Source organism: Sciurus vulgaris (assembly GCF_902686455.1).
Source record: "Sciurus vulgaris genome assembly, chromosome: 7".
Classification (NCBI taxonomy): domain Eukaryota; kingdom Metazoa; phylum Chordata; class Mammalia; order Rodentia; family Sciuridae; genus Sciurus; species Sciurus vulgaris.
The window spans coordinates 20,183,803-20,205,590 of record NC_136467.1 but is presented as its reverse complement, the minus strand read 5'-3'; the positions used below and the strand labels follow the sequence as shown (position 1 = coordinate 20,205,590).

Sequence of the window (21,788 nt, the reverse complement as noted above, 5' to 3'; positions counted from 1 at the left end):
CCCATATCCATTAGTAGTCACCCCAGCTCCTCTCTTAGATTATAAGCAACCACCAACATACTTTCTATTGCTAAAGATTTTCTTATCCCAGTCATTTCATAAAAATGGAAACATAAGAGTATTTTGTGACTGATGTCTTTTGCTAGTATGTTTTCAAGGTTCATCTGTGTTGTAACACGTATCCAGACTTCATTTCATGTTCAAATAAATTGCATTGGAAGTACCTATCACATTTAGTCATCTATTTATCATTTGATGAATATTTGGGTGTTTTCACTTACATACTATTAACATTGCTACTATGAATATTTATGTACAAGTTCTTATGTGGATAGATGTTTTCATTTCTCTCAATTATCATTATGGGCTGAACTGTGGCCCCAGGCCCCCGATACATGTGTTGAAATTCCAATCCCTATTATCTCAGATATACTTATATTTAGAAAGAAGTCTCCTTAAAAAAGTGATTAAGTTAAATGAAGTTGCTAGCCTGGGACCATAATCCAGTATGACTGGTGTCCTTATAGAGGAGACAATAGGGGTATATATGCACTGTGAGATCATGTGAGAACACAGAGAAGACATCATCTACCTAACTGCTATTAGATAATTAGTTATTGATATCAAAATAAAAGAATGAGAATCAAATAGCTCTTCTTACACCTACTTCGTCTGACATATAGTAGGAAGAAAATAAGCAGAAAAATAATGGAAGGCATGAGACTGAATATAGACATTTGTTGAAAATATTAATTTTATCAATGTTTCTGAAAACAATATTTATTGTTGATTTTTTCCTGTTTCTAGATTTCTTGAAACATATCAGAAATTTCATGAGAATAAACCACGTATTAGTAAGCATAAAATCAATGCTCCAAGTACTTTTTGACTGAAAAGAATTAGAATAAATGTATTATGTACATGTATATGTACATGGAATAAATTTATTATTTAATATAATTTATGTCTACACCTTTCTTTTGCAACTTTTGACCCATGACTGCAAATTATAAAATTAATTAAAAATAAAAAACATTTCAGGAAGTATAATACTATATAGAGCAAAGCCTGGTCAGTGATATAATCAAAACAGAAAATATCATTTTATGGTTAAAAAACAAAACAAAATGTTAACAAGTTTCTTTGAATGATTTCTAAACTGGTCTTAAAATTTCAAGAGTCCAAACAAATGAGTTTGCAGAGGAAGACTATTAAGAAAAGGTGATAGGGATGCATCATTTGATAGGGGGAGAGAGTTACTGATTTTATTAACAGTGGTTTCCTGTATGAAGGATAACGATACAGGTAATGGAGATTATTTAAATTCCATTTATATTTTGCAAGAAAAGAAACATAAATTGCAATAGGAAGGATTTTGTTTCATTATGACAAAGTACATTTCAACATACAAAATCAGTTGAGTCAAGGGCAGTAAACAATGAAATCAGACACAAGTTATGTTGTGGGATGACTGTCTTCAGAGTTACATGTGCTCCTGAAAGGCTGTCTGGAAGGCAGAGTGAGGCTGGAGATGGCAACTTTGGTTCCTGCTAAGTTCTTGAGCTGTGTTCTGTATGTGATACTATTTGTTCTGTAACTCAGAGGCAACACCACATTCCTATTGTGAGACCTGAATTCCGTTTAGGGTTATCAATTACTCACACTGCCTTCCTCTAATGGAAAGCTTGCAAGTGGTCACATTCAACCCTTATGTGTGATGAGCATTTACATGGCCTTCACAATTTAACAGAGATCAGACACATTCTTAAAAACAGAACATTTTATAAAAGTTACCTGATCTCACTTTGAAAAAAACATTCTTGAAGATTGGATTTCCTTTATCAGAGTAGGCAAGCTCAAAATTCCTTTACCTGTACTGTACTGTTGTAATGACATTTCATTTTTATATTGTTATGCCAGTTGAAAATTATGAAACGGCATGTTATTGTGAGATTTTGTTTAGCTAAATTCTAGAAAAATGAAAGATGCCTTTTACTCATTTTAAATAAGACTGGTCATTTAGCACAAGTGAATTCTGCATTTATGGAAGATTATCCTGTCGTTTAATACAGAGAACTCAAGCACATTAAATTATGGGAGGGTTAGTGAACATGGAAAAGACATAATTTCTTCTTTTGCCCTCTTGAAAAGGTAGCTTGAGTTAATGCTTAATCCTGCATGGCTAAATTCAATTCCTAAATATTTGTACAATAGTTGATTTTATAACCTATTACTATTATTTGTAAAATATTAGTAGCTACATGTTCAATTATTATATGGATATTTAGTTTGTTGTATTAATGAGATGAAAGGGACGATGATCTAAAACTCAATGCATGACTTGTTATACTAAGGGTTATATACAAAGAGAAAAGTTGAAGCTGCTATAAACATAGTAAAGTTATCTGCGCTTGACGAAAAAGGCTATGGACCTAGGTCTACACAGTTTATACTGTGTATCAATAGATCTTTTCAGTCCCAGTAAACTCATCTGGAGTCATTTAATGAAGATCATACAAACACATTTAAGGATTGGGGCTATTCTAAGGTTTGGGGTATGAAATTTTTTTCTCCGTGGTTCCTTAGTACAGCAGTGATATTTCAGAAAATATAAAATGATGGAGGAAGGCAACTTAAAAATTCTTTCCATAGCCAAGATGAGGGAATGTGTATTCGTTTTGAATAACTGGAAGAACTGTCACAACCGTTTTGGAAAATATAACAAATACATATAAAACACAGGATTCTGCAGTATTAGTAATTTTAACATCTTTTGTTGAGAGACAAAAACAAAGATAATCCATATGTTCTATGATTTAGAAATTAAATAATTCTAGTTTCCATTTCCACTAAAATATTTATTTAATTAAAGGTATTTTACAGAAATAAATAAGAGTAGTATTCTCTAATACAGATAAGTGTATATATATGTGTATTTTTCTTTTTTTTACAAAATTGAAGCATATCAAATCGTTTTCCCTAAAACAGCACATTAAGGAGTATTAGGAAATGAACAAAAAGAAATACTGAAACAGTCTCATTAAATTATAGCCATGGGTCTTCTGAACCTCAGTACGACAAATGATTTTGTGGAAGAACATTAGATTTGGAGTCAGGGTGCCTGGCCTCCACTATTAATTTGCTATGTGTCATAGGCAAGTTTCTCAATTTCTGAATCTTAGTTCTCTATCTTTAAAACAGGAATGATATTAATTACATTCATTTCACAGGACTACTAGGAAAACTGAACACATAAATGTACAGGAAAGCTCTTTATTAGGTATAAAGAGCTACAAAGTAATAATTTTGTTTAATTTCATACAAAAGAACCAATGCATATCTCTCCTCAACTGAAGAATAAGCACCAAAAATGTGTGTTTTCTTCAGCTGCGTTATGTCACTCTATAAACCTGGAGTAAGAAAAATGCACCTTAGCTAAGCACCAAAGCCTCCTGGATGAATAAGATCCTGGGGTTATTTCTGTTACAGTTTTCTGGGCAGGTAAGTAGGAGCTAATGAGTCCTGAGGGTCATTTAAAACTTGGAAGGCTTGAAGAAAACAAAACAAGTATATTTATATTATGTCTAATGGCTACGACATGCTACTCCTTACAATTTAATGATTTCAAAGTCCATTAATTCCTCTTAAAAGAAGAAACACTAAGTTTTTATCACTTGCAATTATTTGTTAATATGAAAACAGATTCTCTCATTCAAAAGATCAAACATAGTCCTTAAGGAAGAATGACTGAAATGAAATAGCAAAATCACAAATTTAGACATTAGTGGCTAAAGTGTCTAGTTACATGAGAACATGGGAAAGGAAAACAATTTACGACATCAGTATAACAATGATTAAAAATCAAACCCTGCCATATTTCTATGTAAAGAACAAAAATCATAAAAAAGTGCAATATTTACAGATACATCAATCTTAAGACATATAAAAACTTAACAAAAATTAAGAGTAGAGAAAGCAGTTAGATAATTAGAAAGTAAATGTTAGTACACTTAAAAATGTTAAAGTTAGCCACTTAACACTGATATCACTTAACACAGAATAGAAAAATGGAAAGTTTACAGAGTTTTGAATTTAGTAGCAAGATGCAGCAAAAACAAATAATTGCCTAAGATTACCTTATTGTTAGGGGTTGGATTACTGTAAAGTTACTGCTCATGGTGTTATAGTTTAAACTTATTCACATAACTACGTGTTCTTATAGTTAAGCATTTACTTAAAATATTACTGACAAGATATTGGTTAAGCTACTAAAGGACTTTCCAAAAATGAGACCTATCTTGGTTGAATATATCAGGTCATATAAAACTAGACTAGTTTACTTTCTTTCTTATTCCAACTCTTTTTACAATTGATCGTATCAAAAAGCACCCATTATCTCTCAATTCCCATGCCTCATCAGATATATTTTCTTTGGAACAAAAATAAATGTTTTATCAGGAGTGTAAAATTAGGAATATTTATAGATCACTTGAAAACAGTATATTGAAAAGGGCTCAATAAGTACTCAGCCAGTGTAAAACCAAAAAAGGAAACAAATTCATTCAAATAGGAACAGTGTTTACTGACATCTACTGGACTGTTTAAACTTATAACTTTGCTGTACAGCTATGAAAGTTTATTAATACATTAGTCTGGGAATTAATCAGATGTAGTTCATTCGAGTTCTTCAGTTTCTTTGGTAAACAGGTCTGCCAGATCAGCCACAGTCAAGACGGAGGCCTCGGAATGTTTCCCTGATGAGTTCGTGTGACTGGTTTTCCAAGTGGACACAACCAGAAAGAAACCACGAGGAATCAGAGATTACATTTATAATAATACAAGACCAAACATATATATGTTCTTAAGTTGTTACAATTCGGTCATAAGAAACATCCAGCAAGAAAGTAGGAGATGAGATTTATTATTATAACGTTTCAAAAATAAATGAAGACTTCTATATATTATTTTCAGGCTTTGTCATGAAATATTTTTTTCCCTGAACAATTAATAAGAGAGAAAGACTCCTGCAAGCAGCTGTTGAAGTTCTAATCTTACAAACTACATTCTTACTATGTAAAGTTAATTTGTTTAAAGAAAATTTCAATAGCTCTTCTAACTACTATTCTATTTAGGCAGCTAAAATAAAAATCACTGACTTCTGTTACACATGGAAACAACAAAAAGCCTTTGTGTTTTAGGTGTAAAGCTCTCAGGGTAGCTAGTCTCCTCCCTTTTCATACACCACTGGTGGAAGAAATTTTCTGTTTCAAGCAGTTTCTTTGCTATACAAAGTGCTTCTGGGGAAACAATCCCTTCTAAAAGGCAACACCTTTTCCTTGGGTGTCTTTTAATCCTACCTACTTCACAGGAGCTAAGAAGGTATTGGTTTGTTTCAAAATGACTTAAGAGAAAAATTATAGCATAAATATTAGGAAGTTTCATGCTTTGAAAACATTACCACTAGCCAAGTTTTTGAATTCAGATATTCCTATCTATGTGAACAAGTATGAGGCAGTATTTTACAAGTATCTGTGTAAAACAAGTATCTGTGTAAAACTGAATTTGTTTTTATACAGATTTAGTTTTACACAGATCAGATTAAGTCTTGCTTAGATAGGGCATAAAGATGATTTCATTTAAAAAGTAATCAAATGTGGCCAACAAAAGTCACATGGTTTAAATATTTTTACAAATAAGTCAAATACAAAATGTCCAAAGAATTGGGGAATACTGAATGCAAAATGTCCTTTCTTGCTCTAAAAAATAATCTGTTTATATTTTTTATTGTCATCTAAGTGAAGACGTTCTAAACACATACTCAACAAACAGGAGAACTTCCCCCATCTACTTATAGTAAATTGTTACCTACCTCCTCTCAGCAGTTTTCAGCATTGCTTGCATTCTTTCTTCTATTGTTGCTTTAATTAAGAATCTGTGTACAATAGTAGGTCTAGAAGGTACATAACAATTATTAAGTTTAAAAACATCTTAAAAATACTCAGTAGAAACTGACTTCACATATTATATGCTATATTCAGTGGTCAGTCAGTTGGTGTCTGCTTGTGGCAGGTACTCATCAATGTGCTGGGTGTGTGTGTGGGGAGCAGTTCAGCAATGAATACAACAACTATCTGATCTCCATGACCTAATATTCTAATGAAGGAAGGGAGACAAACACTTGAAGAAATCAGACAGCTCCATGTACAGATAATGCCAAGAAAAAAATATGAGAGATGGGAACAAGGCCAGTAAACAAAGAAGAGAAGGAAGAGAATCCAAATAGAAGAAATGACATAAACCAGCATAGACCTAGGGAAGAGAATATGTTTGGAAGAATCTTAAAATGTTCAAGGGGACAACAGAACCTAGCATGGCAGAAATACATTATAAATGAGTGGCAGAGGTGAAAATGAGGTTGAAGAGGCAGATAGAGGCCAGAGCACGCTGGGTCTTACCAGACATGCCCAGGAGTTTTAATGTGTATTTTAATTTACATTAGACTGTGCTTTACAAACCTTTTGGCTGCTATGGAGGCAGAGAAGTCAGCTAAGAAGTTCTTTAGTCATCCAAGTAAGATGCATGGTAAGGGGGTGGTTGGACTATGGTTTTACCAGTGGAGTCAGTAAGTAGTCAACAGACCTGGAATATCCTTTGAAGGAAGAGTTGATAGACTTAAATAATAATTTGCATGAGATCTAGATTTTTTTGTCCAAATAACTATGGATTATAGTACTGCATTAGAAGAAGAGGAAGGCTAGTGGATGGGAGTGCAGTAAGAAGGCAATTTGTTTTGCTCATGTTAATCTTGAAACCCCCATTAGACAGGGACCCCAGGGGAGATGCAGAGCACATAGGTACGTGTACTGAGATAGAACTGGATATATAAAGTTGAACCAGGAGTTAAAGGGGCATTTCTGGGTTAAAGGATAAAAGTTTAAGAGTCATTCACCTATAAATAAATGCTACTTAAAGCCCTAGGGGCTGGAAGATTTATCTAGAGAGTATAGGCAGAGCAAGAAGTAGATTGTCAATAATGTTATGAGGCTCATTGCAGTGATATTAGGGACAAAAAGTTAAATAGGGCAAAAGAAAAAAAGATTAAGGAGGTGGAAGTAGAGGTGGAATGTAAAGGAGAGTCAGTTTTTTTATTTTTAAACATGAATAATATTAAGACATATTTAGGTGGTGATACATTATAAGAAAAAAAATCCTTAAGAATATGGCAAGGGATGGGATCCAGAACAAGTGCCTGACTTTTGAAAGAAAAGGGAAACTTAATCCCCTAAAATTAAATAACAGGTATACCCTGCACCTTCCTGACTGTTGTTAGAGATGACCTATCCATGCTTCTACATAAAACCCTTACTCCCCTTCAGTGGTTGCTCCTGTTGTCCTCTTGGCTACTTATAGACATTGTTCCAACATTCTCTCCTATCTCTTGCTTCCCCAGTTTTTCTGTCCCTAATAAAATAATACCCGATTATTTCTCTCATTTAAAAGGAAAGAAAAACATCCTCCCTTGTTTTTATTCTCTTCCTTTTCTCTGCTCTTCCTGGTAGCAAAACTCTTCAAAATCACAGTCCCACAAGTTACACAGAAGCAGCAATTAGTTGTGGTTAAAGCATGATCTGTGCAGGCAGAAGTGCTGTGACTACATCTGCCACCATTTTTCCCAAGCTATATGATCAGGGGCAAGTTTTTTAAGTACTTGTCCAATTAAAATGACACAAAAATCCTATTCTTCCTTATAGGCAGTCACCTCTACTACTCCACTGAAACTTTTGATCTCTATGTTGCTAAAACTAATGATTAAATCCCAATGATATTCTTATCTTACTTGACATTTTGGCAACCCAGGAGAACTGATCCTGTTTCCTTTCTTGGTTTGATCTTTATCGGTTGCCTTTGCTGGTCCCTTTCTTTCTCCCAGAGTCTTTTAACATTGGTTTTCCTGGAGTTTAGTTCTTGGTCTTCGTCTCTACTTATACTCTCTCCCTAGATATTCCTAATCAGTCTCATGACTTAAAAATACTACAGTTGATTTCCAAATGTATATCTCTAGTCCAAACTTTTCTTCCAAACTCTGGACTTACATATCCAGGAACAGAACAGAAATCTTCACTTGGATGTTTAATAAACATCTCAAACTTAAATCTAAAGTAAACGTCTATTCGTCCTCCACCCAACAAACTTGCTTTACTGGATAGTCTTCCCCAAGTTAACAAAAGGCATTTCATCCTTCTGGTTGTCTAGGCCAAAGACCACGGTGTTATACTTGACTTTTCACACCCCATCTACAGCATGTCCACGAATACTATCAGTTCTACTTTCAAAATATAACCAGAACCTGACCACTTTTGCCACATATACTGCTGCCACCATGGTCAGGTTGCATTCGACCATCACCAGGATTACTGCAATGATCTCCACTGCTTGCCCCGCTTCTCCCCAGTTCGAAACACAGCACTCAGAATGAGTCTTTCAAATCTTAAGTTTGTTCATGTCATTCTTCTGTTCAAAGCCATTCAATGGCTCTCTATCTTGCAAAGGGTAAAAGTGAGGCCCTTGTAGTGGCCTCCTGGGCCCAATAATTCTCCTCCCCACAAGCCCTCTGACTTCATCTCCTACTTCTCTCAGCCTGGGTCACTCTACTTTAGCAACTCCAGCTCTTTGCTATTTCCCAAGCATAGCAGGCACACTCCTGATATCTTCACACTGAGTGTGCTTTCTGCCTAAACATTCTTCCTGAAAGAATCTGCATGATGAACTTTCCCATCTCTTTCAAGTCTTTACTCAGATGTCACCTTCTAATGAGGCATCTTCCTTACTCTGCCCTACTGTTTTGCACCTAATACAGTATATCTAATAATTATTATGCTTAATGCTTACCAGCAACCCCTTTACAACTAGAACATAAGTTTCATTAGGGCATCTCAAGTGTTAGAACAGTGCTTGGCAAAAAGAAAGTGCTCAATAAAAATTTACTGAATGGTTGGGTGGTGGTGGTGTGTGCCTATAATCCCAGAGACCTGGGAGGCTGTACCTAAATAGCACAGTGCCCTGGATTCAATTCCCACTACCAAAAAAATAGAAGTCTACTGGATGAAGTATGTGGGGATTGATGCAGAGAGGCCATTTGAGTTGATGATGGAAAGACGAGGAACTTCTAATCTGACTCAATCTGTTTCTCCCATGTGAGGTAAGATCATCATGAGCATGGAGAGGAAGTTTTAGAAGACTGAAGACAGACTCTTTAAGAAGTGGGAAATCTGTTTACTATAGTAGCATAGTAAGATTGTTGGGCAGTGTAAATGACCTTTACAGACTTGTGGTTTCAAATCTGAAATCAGTCCAGTCTATGATTTAGAAAAACATGGGTAACACATGTAGTCAATGTTTCAAAATATAGCACAAAACCAATAAAATACAAATAAAGACATAATTGCATTTTATGACTGGTGGTACTGTAGAATAAGGTACATTACTTTGTCATACTTGTTAAGAGTTTGTTTGATGAGCCTCTTTTCCACTTAAAATTCTATTTGTTCACCCAACTTCTGTGTACTAAGCATTCCATATTTCCAAGTTTGACAAGGACAACTAGTCTCCTGCCACTCCTCTTCTCATACTTCAGCAATTCCAAACTCCTTATAGTTCCTAGAAATATGCTATTTATCACCTCTGTTTTTGCATATGCGACTCTCTTTGGCTAGGTGAATACTCTTTTCTAGTCCAATTTTGAAGCAATAATTCCTTTTAGATTCAACCTAATCAATCTTCCTTTACTTTCCAGGGCACAAAGGATCATGGCCTTCTTTTTGTTCACCTGACTTTAAACCGTCTGTTTCCTATACTACAGAGTGACCTTCTGTATGTTCCCATATGGGGAACAGATTGTCTTATTCAATTTGGATCCTCAGCATCCAGCACAATGACTGATATATACATAAGCTGTTCAGTAGATACTTAAATGAGTGCTTAGTAAGGATGTATATTTTTTTAAACATTCAAGACATGTAATATCCAGAAGTTTATCTAAGAGGCCTTATCAAACATAAACAATTCATTCTGATATTTGAAAAAAGGAATACATACTAACCTCATGACATTTCCTATTAGATTTGTTTTGGGTCTGAAATTAAATCTAATTATCTCTTAGAGCTGAACCAGAGTGATGTCTTTTCTTATGGTAAGAATTTAAAAAGAAGCCATCTGTTTTTAGTCATGCCTGAGTTGTGTCTTAAACACAGGCTTATTTAGACACTCAAAGATCAATTTTTCTCAAAGTCAAGATGGATGCCTTCAACACTGCAGTTGCCTTATGTATTCCTAACAAGGTTTTTAAAAGAAATGACCAGGTTTTTGTCAGAGAGAAGAGAGAAATCTAGGAGAATTTAGGGGTTGCTGCTTGAAAGAGGGATGGTTGAAAATTTCATACTCTTTGGTCATATAGTAATGCTTAATAATTTAATAAGCAAATACAGGTCAAGCATTCCAAATCTGAAAATCCAAAACTTTACACAGACATGATGCTTCAAGTGGAAATTTCCATACCTGAACTCAGTGATGGGTTGTAGTTAAAACCCAGGCATACTAAATGTAGCATATAAAATTACCTTTATGCTACGTGTATAAGGTGAAATATAAATGAATTTCATGTTTAGACTTAGGTTCCAACCCCTAGAAATCTCATTATGTACACACAAATATGCCTGAATCTTAAAAAAAAAAAAAAAAAAATCTGAAATCTGAAATACCTGTGGTACCAAACAATTCAGATAATGGATCCTCAACCTGTGATTAAAAATGATTAGGCTATGATGAACATAAATGAAAAATTTAAATGCTGCTTTGGTATCTGAAACCTGAGGCAAAGTGACTGATATTAATTTTAGTCCTTACTTTGTCTGTCCAATTCGGTGCACCCTCCCTATGGCCTGAAGTTCATGGGCAGGGTTCAATATGGGTTCCACCAAAAGAACATGAGTTGCTTCAATGATAGTTAATCCATTAGAACCTGTGTGCAGGGGCAGCAGCAAAATATTGATTTGGGGATCATGTTTAAATGCTGAAAGGTTCTCCTAAAAAAAAAAAGGCACGTTTTAATTTCAGCTGGATCAGGTAAAATAAGAGCAGTTATGTTATAGCTGAAGTTAAAGATGCTAATGATATACATTAGGTCACTGTGACATTTAACAACTAAGAAATTTAAATGTAAAATCACCAATTTTAGAAAATGGAAGCTTATTGCTTATCTGTAATTTTAAGGAATGGTATCATGTAACCTTTCTAGTTCGTTACAAAATACAGTGGAATCACAAGATAAACCATGCAATGTATATAAATTAAACTGTACGACTTTAGACGAAAAAGAGAAGGAAAGAAAAAAATGTGCTAGAGTGAATGTGAAAGAGGTGTGAATCCGATAAATTTTCATTTGATTTTTTTGTGTGTGTGTTTGTCTTGGATTATGTCACTGTGCTACGTGTGACAATTTTAACCATATGTATGTACTTTTCCTGACATAGATCTACGAAACTTAATCCCAGGGCATAAGGCCCCATTCAAAATGTTTATCATAAGCAATCTTTTTCCATATTAAAGAAAAGGATCTCAAGTTAGAAGACCTGTACAAAGATCTTTTGAGGAGTACAACTGAATAGACAGTGAATAGACAGAAAATACCTCTAGTTTCTCTGCTTTAAAATTCTAATTTCGTAACTAATCAAAACTCAAACCTGCTTATGGGACTTATATGACATAAGACAATAAATGTTAGTAGTTTCATAGCAGTTTCAGTTTGTAATTAAATGTACTAAAAAGCAGGAGCAACATCTTGACATACCTGAAATGTCTTAACACGACTGATTTGTGCAAATTCCATGTTGTTGTCAGTGAGAGCTTTTGAAATAATATCTAATACATCTTGCCACTGGAACACACAAAACATAAGAAATTCATATTTACACAGAACTTTCACCTAAAGAGTATATGAGAGGGGATTAAAGCACAGTGAGTTTTATACCTCAAAGTAATCAAAAACAGAATCTTCAAGTGTACTACCATTAACATTATTTAGTTCTACCATGAAATTATATTATCTATCTATATATACATAAACACACACATATGTACAAACATTTTTTGTATCAAATGCTGGCTGAAGAGGTAAAAAACACAAGTGTCTTAAAAATTAATTAAGATAAATAACGGAAAAAAAATGTAATGTTTAATGGTTATAATTTTTATTTCCCAAAAATAAAAACTAATATTTTTATTCAAATACTTTATAGTCCATAGATTAATTTTCTTTTTCTTAACTAAACTGATTTGTGAAATAAGATTTTCAAGGTTACAGGTTCCAATTTTTTAAATGTTAAAATAAGAAAATCTCCCAATGAAATTAATATAAAATCATAAAATGTTGTTATAGGAATTGCACTGTGAAGAAGCATCAGATTTCTCTAGAAACAATTCTATCTTAAGGATATGGGAAAAAAAAAAGTCTAACAGTAAATCTAAATCTTAACTAAATTATATTATATATTACAGATTAATTCTCACATATTAACTGATCAGAGAGAGAAAACCAGTATGAATTAATATTGAGGGTGAAAATGTTGATTATACCGTGGAGAAAACAAGCGCTTTAGCCCCTGGGTCTCTAAGCTGTATTTTCATCAGAGTCCTGACCACAGCTTCCACTTTTGTAGAATGGCTGCCCTTTGAATAAAAAGAAGAGAACACACCACTATCAAATAAAATCTAGTTAAGAAAGGAAAAGCATATAAAATACTGTTTATTTTTAAAACTATGTATACATCAAAACCAAAACAGGTACATGTATGTCTACTATTTTTTCTTTTGTGTTTGCTGGAAATTTTCTTTAGTTTCAAATTATAGAAGTCATGGAGTTTACATAAGAGAGAACGGAATATAAAGGCGCACCAGAAAGTCATGCAGTGATATGATACTAAAGATTTTTTACTAAGATTTTTCAGTTAAGCAACTTGGTTTTAGAGTTATAAAATTTTGCCACTTTAGATAAATAATTTATATTCAAAAACATTCTTCACTGAAGTCTTTTATTAGGGGATTAGAAACATGAATACAATAAATCAAAATTCTAATGTAAGCAAACAGGGAAGGAGCCAACAAAGAATACTTTTTTGCAGTGGCACAAACAAGAATAAAAAGAGAGGTACAGATGTTTACTTAGACTGAAGCAAATTCATACAAAGTTAACCACCTAAAAGTGCTTTTTTCCATCTTTCATAACTATTCCATCATAAAAAAATGAAAATGAGAAAAAATGATTAAAAGTAGACAAATAAGAAAATGATGGAACTCTAGCAAGTGTTTCCTCCTGGATTATGACAAAGATTAAAGGCATGGGGTTTTAAGTGAGGCAAATCTAAGTTTCAATTCACTAGTTATATAGGTTCTAACTTTCCTAAACCTTCTTTTTCTTATCTATCAAACACATGATATTTTTTCTCTATTTCCAAAGTGACTGTGACAATTTCATGAAAAACGCACGTAGTGTTTAGCCTAAGAGTAACCTGAAAAAAAGAGTAAACACAATAATCTTTATCTGAGATCATAACATGAGGATTATGACCTAGATTATACCATAAGGGGGCAGATCTAACCAAAAAGAAGCAAACATACTTCCAAACCAACATTAGACCTCTCCTCAATCCCCTCAATGTTTTATTTTTTTTTCTCCTTCTTTTTGGTGGGCGGGGTGGGGGTACTGGGGACTGAACTCAGGGGCACTCAACTGTTGAGCCACATCCCCAGCCCTATTTAGAGACAGGGTCTCATTGAGTTGCTTAGCCCCTCTCTGTTGCTGAGGCTGGCTTTGAATTCGCAATCCTCCTGCCTCAGTCTCCTGAGCCACTGGGATTACTGGCATGTGCCACCGTGCTTGGTCCCAATGTTTTCACATGAATATTCCAATTAAAAAAAAATATATAAATAAATATATATATAAATAAAGGTTGAAAGTTATACTAATTTGAAGTTGGCAAGACAGAATCATGGAAAAGGTTTTAAAATCCTCATGCTAAATCACGATTCTACATTTATTTCTCTGATATACAGACTTGCAATTATATTTGCAAGGTTAAAAATATAAAGGTCTTATTTCAGTCTAACAGTTATCTCAAGATTCCCCCCCTCAAAAAACCAGAAAATTAACATAAAAGTGATCATTCAGGAGTTTAGGCAGAACCATTCCTAGCAATGTCTCATTTAAAAAATACTTCAAGAGATTATACCAGGATAACTATGAACCTTTCCATCTTATTAAAAGTTTAAAAAAAAAAAATCTTTCATAAACAACATTCCAAATTGGTGTGTTAAATCCATGTAGGAAAAGACTAATACATTCTCTTTTTATCATCATTACTGGGTTCAGTGGTGGCTCTCATTAATCCATTCCAAGTGCAATAGTTCTCAACCATTTGGTCCCATGCTAGTTATTTCCTACTATGAAAGAACAATAAGGAAGCTTAGAAATCAAAAGTTCTGCTTGGCAGAGAGCTACACAAGGAGTGAAATGAATTTACACCCTCTTCTTCCAAATGAACAAAAAGTGGCCATTGAGAGTGAGAACAATGAAGAAAGGAGCGGGTGGCCCATATGTACCTGTGGCTCTTGGTTTGATTATGCATGCCCTGCACAACTTCTGAAATCAAAGCCAGCAAAATGCATAATCTTTCTGCTAGGCTAATCAGTTCAGGTAACACCTCTCAATATGAAAGATTTCATATTTTAGACTACTTGACATTTAAATTATAAATTATCATAAAAATGTTGGTTCAAGTTATGTTACTTTAAAAAATCACTGCCTGAGGTTTTTTTTTTAAATATGAACTCATAATTTGCTGTTAAATGAAAAGAAAATGCTGTTGACAAAAAAGAAAGGATTACTGATGCCAAAACACAACATGGAAAGGCAGCACATAGACCATAGTAACAAAACTGAACAGAAGATAAAAATCTGTTTTTGCTAGATATATCACAAATACTTTTTTGAACATTTTTTAAGTTACAAAAAAGCAATATGTATTTATTGAGCAAATAAGCGAACAGAAATTTCCAGGATAAAATAATTTCGATGACTAACTTTCTCTAAACTCTACTAAAAATCTGAAAATTATCTTTCTAGATTTTATACATTTTAGAAACTTACATTAAAATGCACTTATGCTCTACAAATATTTTGAAATACACTTTGCAACATGGCCCTTTTATTTAACATTATATCTAGCAACTGTGTTATATGGGATCCATGTATTTGCCTTAGTTTGACAGCTGCATAATATTCCAGTGTATAAAATTTATTAAATATTTGCTTATTGACATACATTTACATTGGTTATATTCTACTTTGCCATTACAAACAACACTTGAATGATTATGCTGTTCCTTGCAGCTTTAGGTGCATATATAAAAATTCTTGTTGGAAAACAATTGCTAGTCAACAGTTAAAGAACTTTTAATATATTTGGATTTTGAGATTTCCCATTAAACAACCATCTGAAAATAGAATTTTTTTTTTTTTTTTTTTTCCCTTAAATTGGTACCAAGAACTGAACCCAGGGGCACTCAACCACTAAGTCACATCCCCAGCCCTTTATATTTTTTATTTTGAGATAGGGTCTCACTAAGTTGCTTATGGCCTTGCTAAGCTGCTGAGGCAGGCTTTGAACTTCCAATCCTCTTGCCTCAGCCTCCTGAGCTGCTGGGTGTGCACTACCACATGTGGTTGAAAATGATACAATTTTTAAGTATCAATAGTTAAATATGCTTGCATCTTCCAACACTTGATAAAGTGTAAGTTTTTGCCAATCTGATGGGTGAAATGAGGAATCAAATTTTTATTTAGTCTACATTTCCTTGAGAGTGAGTTTGAATACCATGTGTTAGGCAGTTAGAATTACTCCTCTATGAATTGTATATTCATGTTCTTTACCTAATTTAAAAAAAAACTGCATTATCTTTTGTTACTGATATTCAGCTCTTCATATAATGTAGATGTTAAACGTAGATTATACATGTTTTCCTACCACCCATGCATCCATAGCTCACATTTATTTGTGTTAAATGCAATAATGTACGTAAAAGTGCTAAACTGATATATTATTCTAGCTACAGTACCTCAAAAATGCTTGATGAATGACATCTGAATTTAACACTAAGTATTCTTTGACTTAAATATTTTATTAGATTTTTTTGGGCTTGACTTCTAAATTATTCCTTTTTTTTTTTTTTGGACCGGGGATTTAACCCAGGGTGTTTAACCACTGAGTTACATCCTTAGCCCTTTCTATTATTTTTTAAAAATTTGAGACAGGGTCTCACTAAGTTGCTTTCGGACTTGCTAAGTTGTTGAGGCTGGCTCTGAACTTGTGATCCTCCTGCCTCAGCCTCCCGAGCCACTGGGATTACAGGCATGAGTCATTGCACCTGGCTAAATTATTCTTTCATAAGGGAAAGGTGAGGGATTTTATTTGGAAAAGAAAAGCATTTTTCTTGTCATGGTTCTATATAATATATAATTTCATTTATTATTCATACCTCAAAGTATGAAAAAAAGAATCAAATAGCATTTACTTTTATATCACTGCACAACTGCAGTGAGACTACTGCACAACTTTGTGAACAGTCTACAATCAGTTCATTTAATGCAAAAAATCCTAATATTTACATTTAGACTTTTCAATTGCAAATATGTTAAGTAAAACAAATTTAAAAACAAAATAAAGAGCACTAATCTCCAGAATCTATAAAGAACTCAAAAAACTCTACACCAAGAATACAAATAATCCAATCAGCAAATGGGCTAAGGAAATGAACAGACACTTCACAGAAGAAGATATACAAGCAATCAACAGATATATGAAAAAATGTTCAACATCTCTAGTAATAAGAGAAATGCAAATCAAAACTACCCTAAGATTCCATCTCACCCCAATTAGAATGGTGATTATCAAGAACACAAGCAACAATAGGTGTTGGAGAGGATGTGGGGAAAAAGGTACACTCACACATTGCTGGTGGGGTTGCAAATTAGTGCAGCCACTCTGGAAAGCAGTATGGAGATTCCTCAGAAAGCTTGGAATGGAACCACCATTTGACCCAGCTATCCCACTCCTTGGCCTATACCCAAAGGACTTAAAATCAGCATACTACAGAGATACAGCCACATCAAGGTTCATAGCTGCTCAATTCACTATAGCCAGATTGTGAAACCAACCTAGATGCCCTTCAGTTGATGAATGGATAAAGAAACTGTGGCATATATATACAATGGAATATTACTCCACCATGAAGAATGATAAAATTATGGCATTTGCAGGCAAATGGATGAAACTGGAGAATATCATGCTATGTGAGATAAGCCAATCTCAAAAAACTAAAGGACGAATGATCTCGCTGATAAGCGGATGAGGACATATAATGGGGGTAGGAGGGGTTAGCGTTAGGGTTAGGGTTAGGTTTAGGGTTAGGGATAAGGAGGGTGGTAAGAATGGAGGAAGGAAGGACTGTACAGAGGGAAAAGGGGGGTGGGGGGAAGGGAAAAAAATAACAGAATGAATCAAACAACATTGCACTATGTAAATTTATGATCACACAAATGGTATGCCTTGACTCCATGTACAAATAGAGAAACAACATGTATCCCATTTGTTTAAATAATAAAAAAATAAATAAATAAAAGGGGATCAGAATACAATTTAAAACTTCTATCATATTTTTCATTTTTTTTAACAATTCACAGATCAAATCTTGTAATTAGTCTCATCTCTAACTTTCCCATTTATAAAAGCTATAGAGACTGAGAAGAGTGGCCATGAAAGAAAAGCATTTGACCTACACACAGCAGGTTCTATGGTAGATTTTATTAGATATTTTTAATGAAATCACTGGAACTGGTATTTAAAGAGGCCAGCAATTGGAGGGTGGTAACCATCTCACCCAGGTTTATCACTGTTGACTTTTTTTTTTTACCTATCAGCAGCTATAGGAGAGGTTAACCCAGTAAACTTGTGGGTTTTTGTTTTTATCTTTAGAATCATAAATCCCTACCTATAGCCAATACTGAAAAGACAATGTTTGGTCTAAAAGCAGAGTATATTAAAGTGGAAAACAGGGCAAATTTTTTTCCACATTCAATCCATTCTCCTATCACACAAGTCCCTCCTTCAAAATTTCAAGTAAGTATGTTTAAATATTCAAATAGTTAATTCATTCAATAAAAACCTTAAAGGGATAATTCACTATGATCAGGTAGGATTTATCCCTGGGATTCAATGATGGTTCAACACAACACAAATTAATAAATAAGATACACCATATTAACAGAGTAAAGAATTAAAAGCATACAATCACCTTAAGAGATACAGAAAGCACGTGACAAAACTTAATGCCCTTTTATGACAAAAACTCTCAATGAATTAGGTAAACAGACTATTCTTCAACGCTATACAGACCACATAAGACAAACCCACAGCTAATACCATATTCAATGGTGAAAAATTGAAAGCTTTTTCTTTAAGATCAAGAATAAGACAAAGATGCTCTTTCTTATGATTTCTTTCAACATAATACTAGAAGTCCTAGGGAGGGCAATTGGGTTAGTGTTATGGTTTATATATGAGGTGTTCCCCAAAAGCTCATGTGTTAGACAATGAAAGAAAATTTAGAGGTAAAATGATTGCACTATGAGAACTTTAACCTTATCAGTGCACTAATCTGTTGATAGAGATTAATGGGGTAGTAACTGTAGGCAGGTAAGGTGTGGATGGAGAGAAGGTGGGTCATTGGGGGTGTGCTTCTAGGGTATGTATTATGTTCCTGGTGAGTGAAGCCCTTTCTGCTTCCTAATCAACATGTCCTGAGCTGTTTTCCTCCACCTTGTCCTTCTGCCCTGATGCTCTACTTCATCTTGGGCACAGCGCAACAGTCAGTAGCTGACTGTCTGTGGACTGAAACCTCTGAAACCGTGAGCACCAAATAAAAATTTCCTCATCTAAAATTGTTCTTGTTAGGTCTTTTGGTCACAACGGTGAAAAATCTGACTAAAACAATGACAGTGAGGTAAGAGAAGGAAATAAATGACATCTTAATAGGAAAGAATGAAGTGAAACTGTGCTAACAAAACAATTTTATACATAGAAAAACCCTAAAAACTCTACTATAAAAACTGGAAGAATTGACAAATGAATTCAGTAACGTTGCAGGATACAAAAACAACACAAAAATCAGTAGTGTTTCTAAATGTTAACAATAAACTACCTGAAGAAAATCTCATTTATAATATCACAAAAAATAAACTATTTAGGAATAGTTTTTATCAAGGAGGTGAAAGATTATGCACTGAAAACTGAAACAATGATGAAACCACAAAAGACCTGAATAGCCAGCACAATCATGGGTAAAGAGAACAAAGCCAGAGTTATCACATGCCCTAATTTTAAAACACATTACAAAGGTACAGTAATTAAAACAGTAAGGTACTAACATTAAAAATAGCCACAATGACCAATGGAATAGGAAAGCCCAGAAATAAACCAATACACACAGTCAATTGATCTTTAACAAAGGTAACATGAACACATAATGGAAAAAGATAATATGTTCTCTTATGGTATTGGGAAAACTCCTTACCTACATGCAAAAGCATGGGTCTTTATCTCACCCAAAACTTGAGAATCAACTCAGAGTGGATTAAACAACTTAAATGTAAGATCTGAAACTGTAAAGGTATAGAAAAAAAAATGCGGAAAAAGCTTTTTAACACTGATCATAGCAAAGTTGTTTTGGATATGATCCAAAAGGCACAGGCAACAAAACCAAAAATAGATAAATGGGATTTTATTAAATGGAAAAGATTCTGTACCATTAAGAAAATAAATAAACAGGGTAATGAGACAATCTATGAAATGGGAGAAAATGTTTGCTAACCATATACCTGATAAGGGGTTAACATCCAAAATACATAAGGAACTCAGACAACTCAATAGCAAGAAAGAATACAATTTAAAAAGAGCCAAGAACCTGAAAAGACATTTTTTAAAAGAAGACACACAAATGGGTAGCAGGTATATGAAAAGGGCTCACCAACACTAACAATCAGGGAAAAGCAAGTTAAAATCATAATCACAAAGTTAATATCACCTCATTGATGGCTATTATCAATAAAACAAGAGACAATTAGTGTGGGTGGAAAAGTAGAGAAAATAAGACCCTTGTACAATACTGGTGAGAATGTAAATTAATACAGACATAACAGAAAATGGGATGAATGTCCCCCAAAAAATTGAAAACAGAACTACTGTATGATCCAGCAATTCCACTTCTGGATATATAGCCAAAGGAAATGAAATCAGTATGTCAAACAGATATTGCACTCCCATGTTCACTGCAGTATTATTCATAACAGCCAAGAAATGGAATCAACTTATTCATCAACTAATGAATGGATAATAAAAATGTGATATCTATACAGAGTGGAATACTATTTAGCCTTAATAAAGAAGGAAATCCTGTCATTTGCATGAACATGGATGAACTTGGGAGAGGGGAATCATTGGGAAAATGTTGGGTAAAGGATATAAGATTTAAAGAATCTGTTCTTGAGATAATATTGCACAACATGGTGACTAAAGTAAGTAACAATGTATTCTTGAAAACAAATAAGAGGGTAGATTTAAGTGTTCTCATTACAAAAGGATGAGAAGTGATAGATAATAAGCTTAACTCAATCATTCCAAAACATACATATATCAAAACATCATTGTATACCACAAATACACATTTTCATTTGCTAATTAAAAAAAAAAAAAAAAAAAACTAAATCAGGCACTCAGTATACAATGATGAAACTTTCTTATCTGTAAGTGCATAGTCTACTACTTGTTGCAGATAAGAGGAAAACCCAAAAAGGACAATTATACAGCTGCTTTGACCTGAAAGCAATTTAAATGGATGCTTTATTACCATGTCTTAATGAACAGAATACACATTCTACTGTTCTTTTTAATATTTCCATCTCAAATATGTAAATGAATTTGGACTCAAATCTAATTCCAGAGATCAATAATGTGGTCACTGCTACAGATTGTTTTGTTAAAAAATGTTAAAATAGGAAAAAGTGAATGGGTTATATATAGATAAGCTGGATGGAAAAAGAGAGAGAGATAAGGATAAAGAAATACCCAAGGTGCTAACAGAGCTTGAATATTATCAAGACAGGTAAACTAGTAGCCTCAGTCCAACTGAGCTTATTTTCAGTAACAGTAGTAAACATACAGGTGCAAAGTTAATCTGGAATGACATTTATTAGGGAGTAGTGAGCATGGGAATAAAAACTCCATGAAACTGCTAGATCAGTTTTTAACATATTAGGCTGAAAACACTGAATTTAATTATAAGTACCTCTGTCCTCTTCTGAAGCTCTTGTTCCTTCTGAGCCTTTCTCATTAGTCCTCAGTTTTCCCAGGTATATACCCAACAACCCTAACTTTGTTTAACTCTCGGTTCTTTTTCATGTTTCTGAAAGATCAATGGTAAAGACCCAGCTCTGGAAAGAAGATATAGAATCTCTTTCCTGCCTTTAGTTGACTGTGTGTCATTCTTCTCTTTGGTGTAACTAAGGTCAGCTATAAAACTTTATGACAACGTATGACCACTCAGTTCAAGGCTGTTGTCTCTTCTGTTCTCCCTTTCAAGAGATAAAGTCAGCACCCAAAACATTAAAATATTCAACAATGAAG

The 21,788-nt window shown here is 33.9% G+C and overlaps 1 protein-coding gene across 4 annotated transcripts in view; it reads right to left on the bottom strand.

Moving 5' to 3' along the window:
* Window positions 1-2,935: 2,935 nt before the first annotated feature.
* Window positions 2,936-21,788, bottom strand: part of SHPRH (SNF2 histone linker PHD RING helicase) — an 83,928-nt gene continuing 65,075 nt past the window's right edge. For 3 of the 4 annotated variants that reach the window (XM_079146813.1, XM_079146812.1, XM_079146814.1), the window contains 5 exons: window positions 12,631-12,723; window positions 11,846-11,932; window positions 10,903-11,081; window positions 5,870-5,950; window positions 2,936-4,771 (listed from right to left, as the gene is read on the bottom strand). In XM_079146813.1, coding sequence (XP_079002939.1) covers window positions 4,675-4,771; window positions 5,870-5,950; window positions 10,903-11,081; window positions 11,846-11,932; window positions 12,631-12,723 — 537 coding nt within the window. In that variant the 3' untranslated portion in view covers window positions 2,936-4,674. Of the gene's footprint in view, window positions 4,772-5,869; window positions 5,951-10,902; window positions 11,082-11,845; window positions 11,933-12,630; window positions 12,724-21,788 lie in introns of those variants that run through there. The other variant, XR_013764997.1, reaches the window with a different exon arrangement.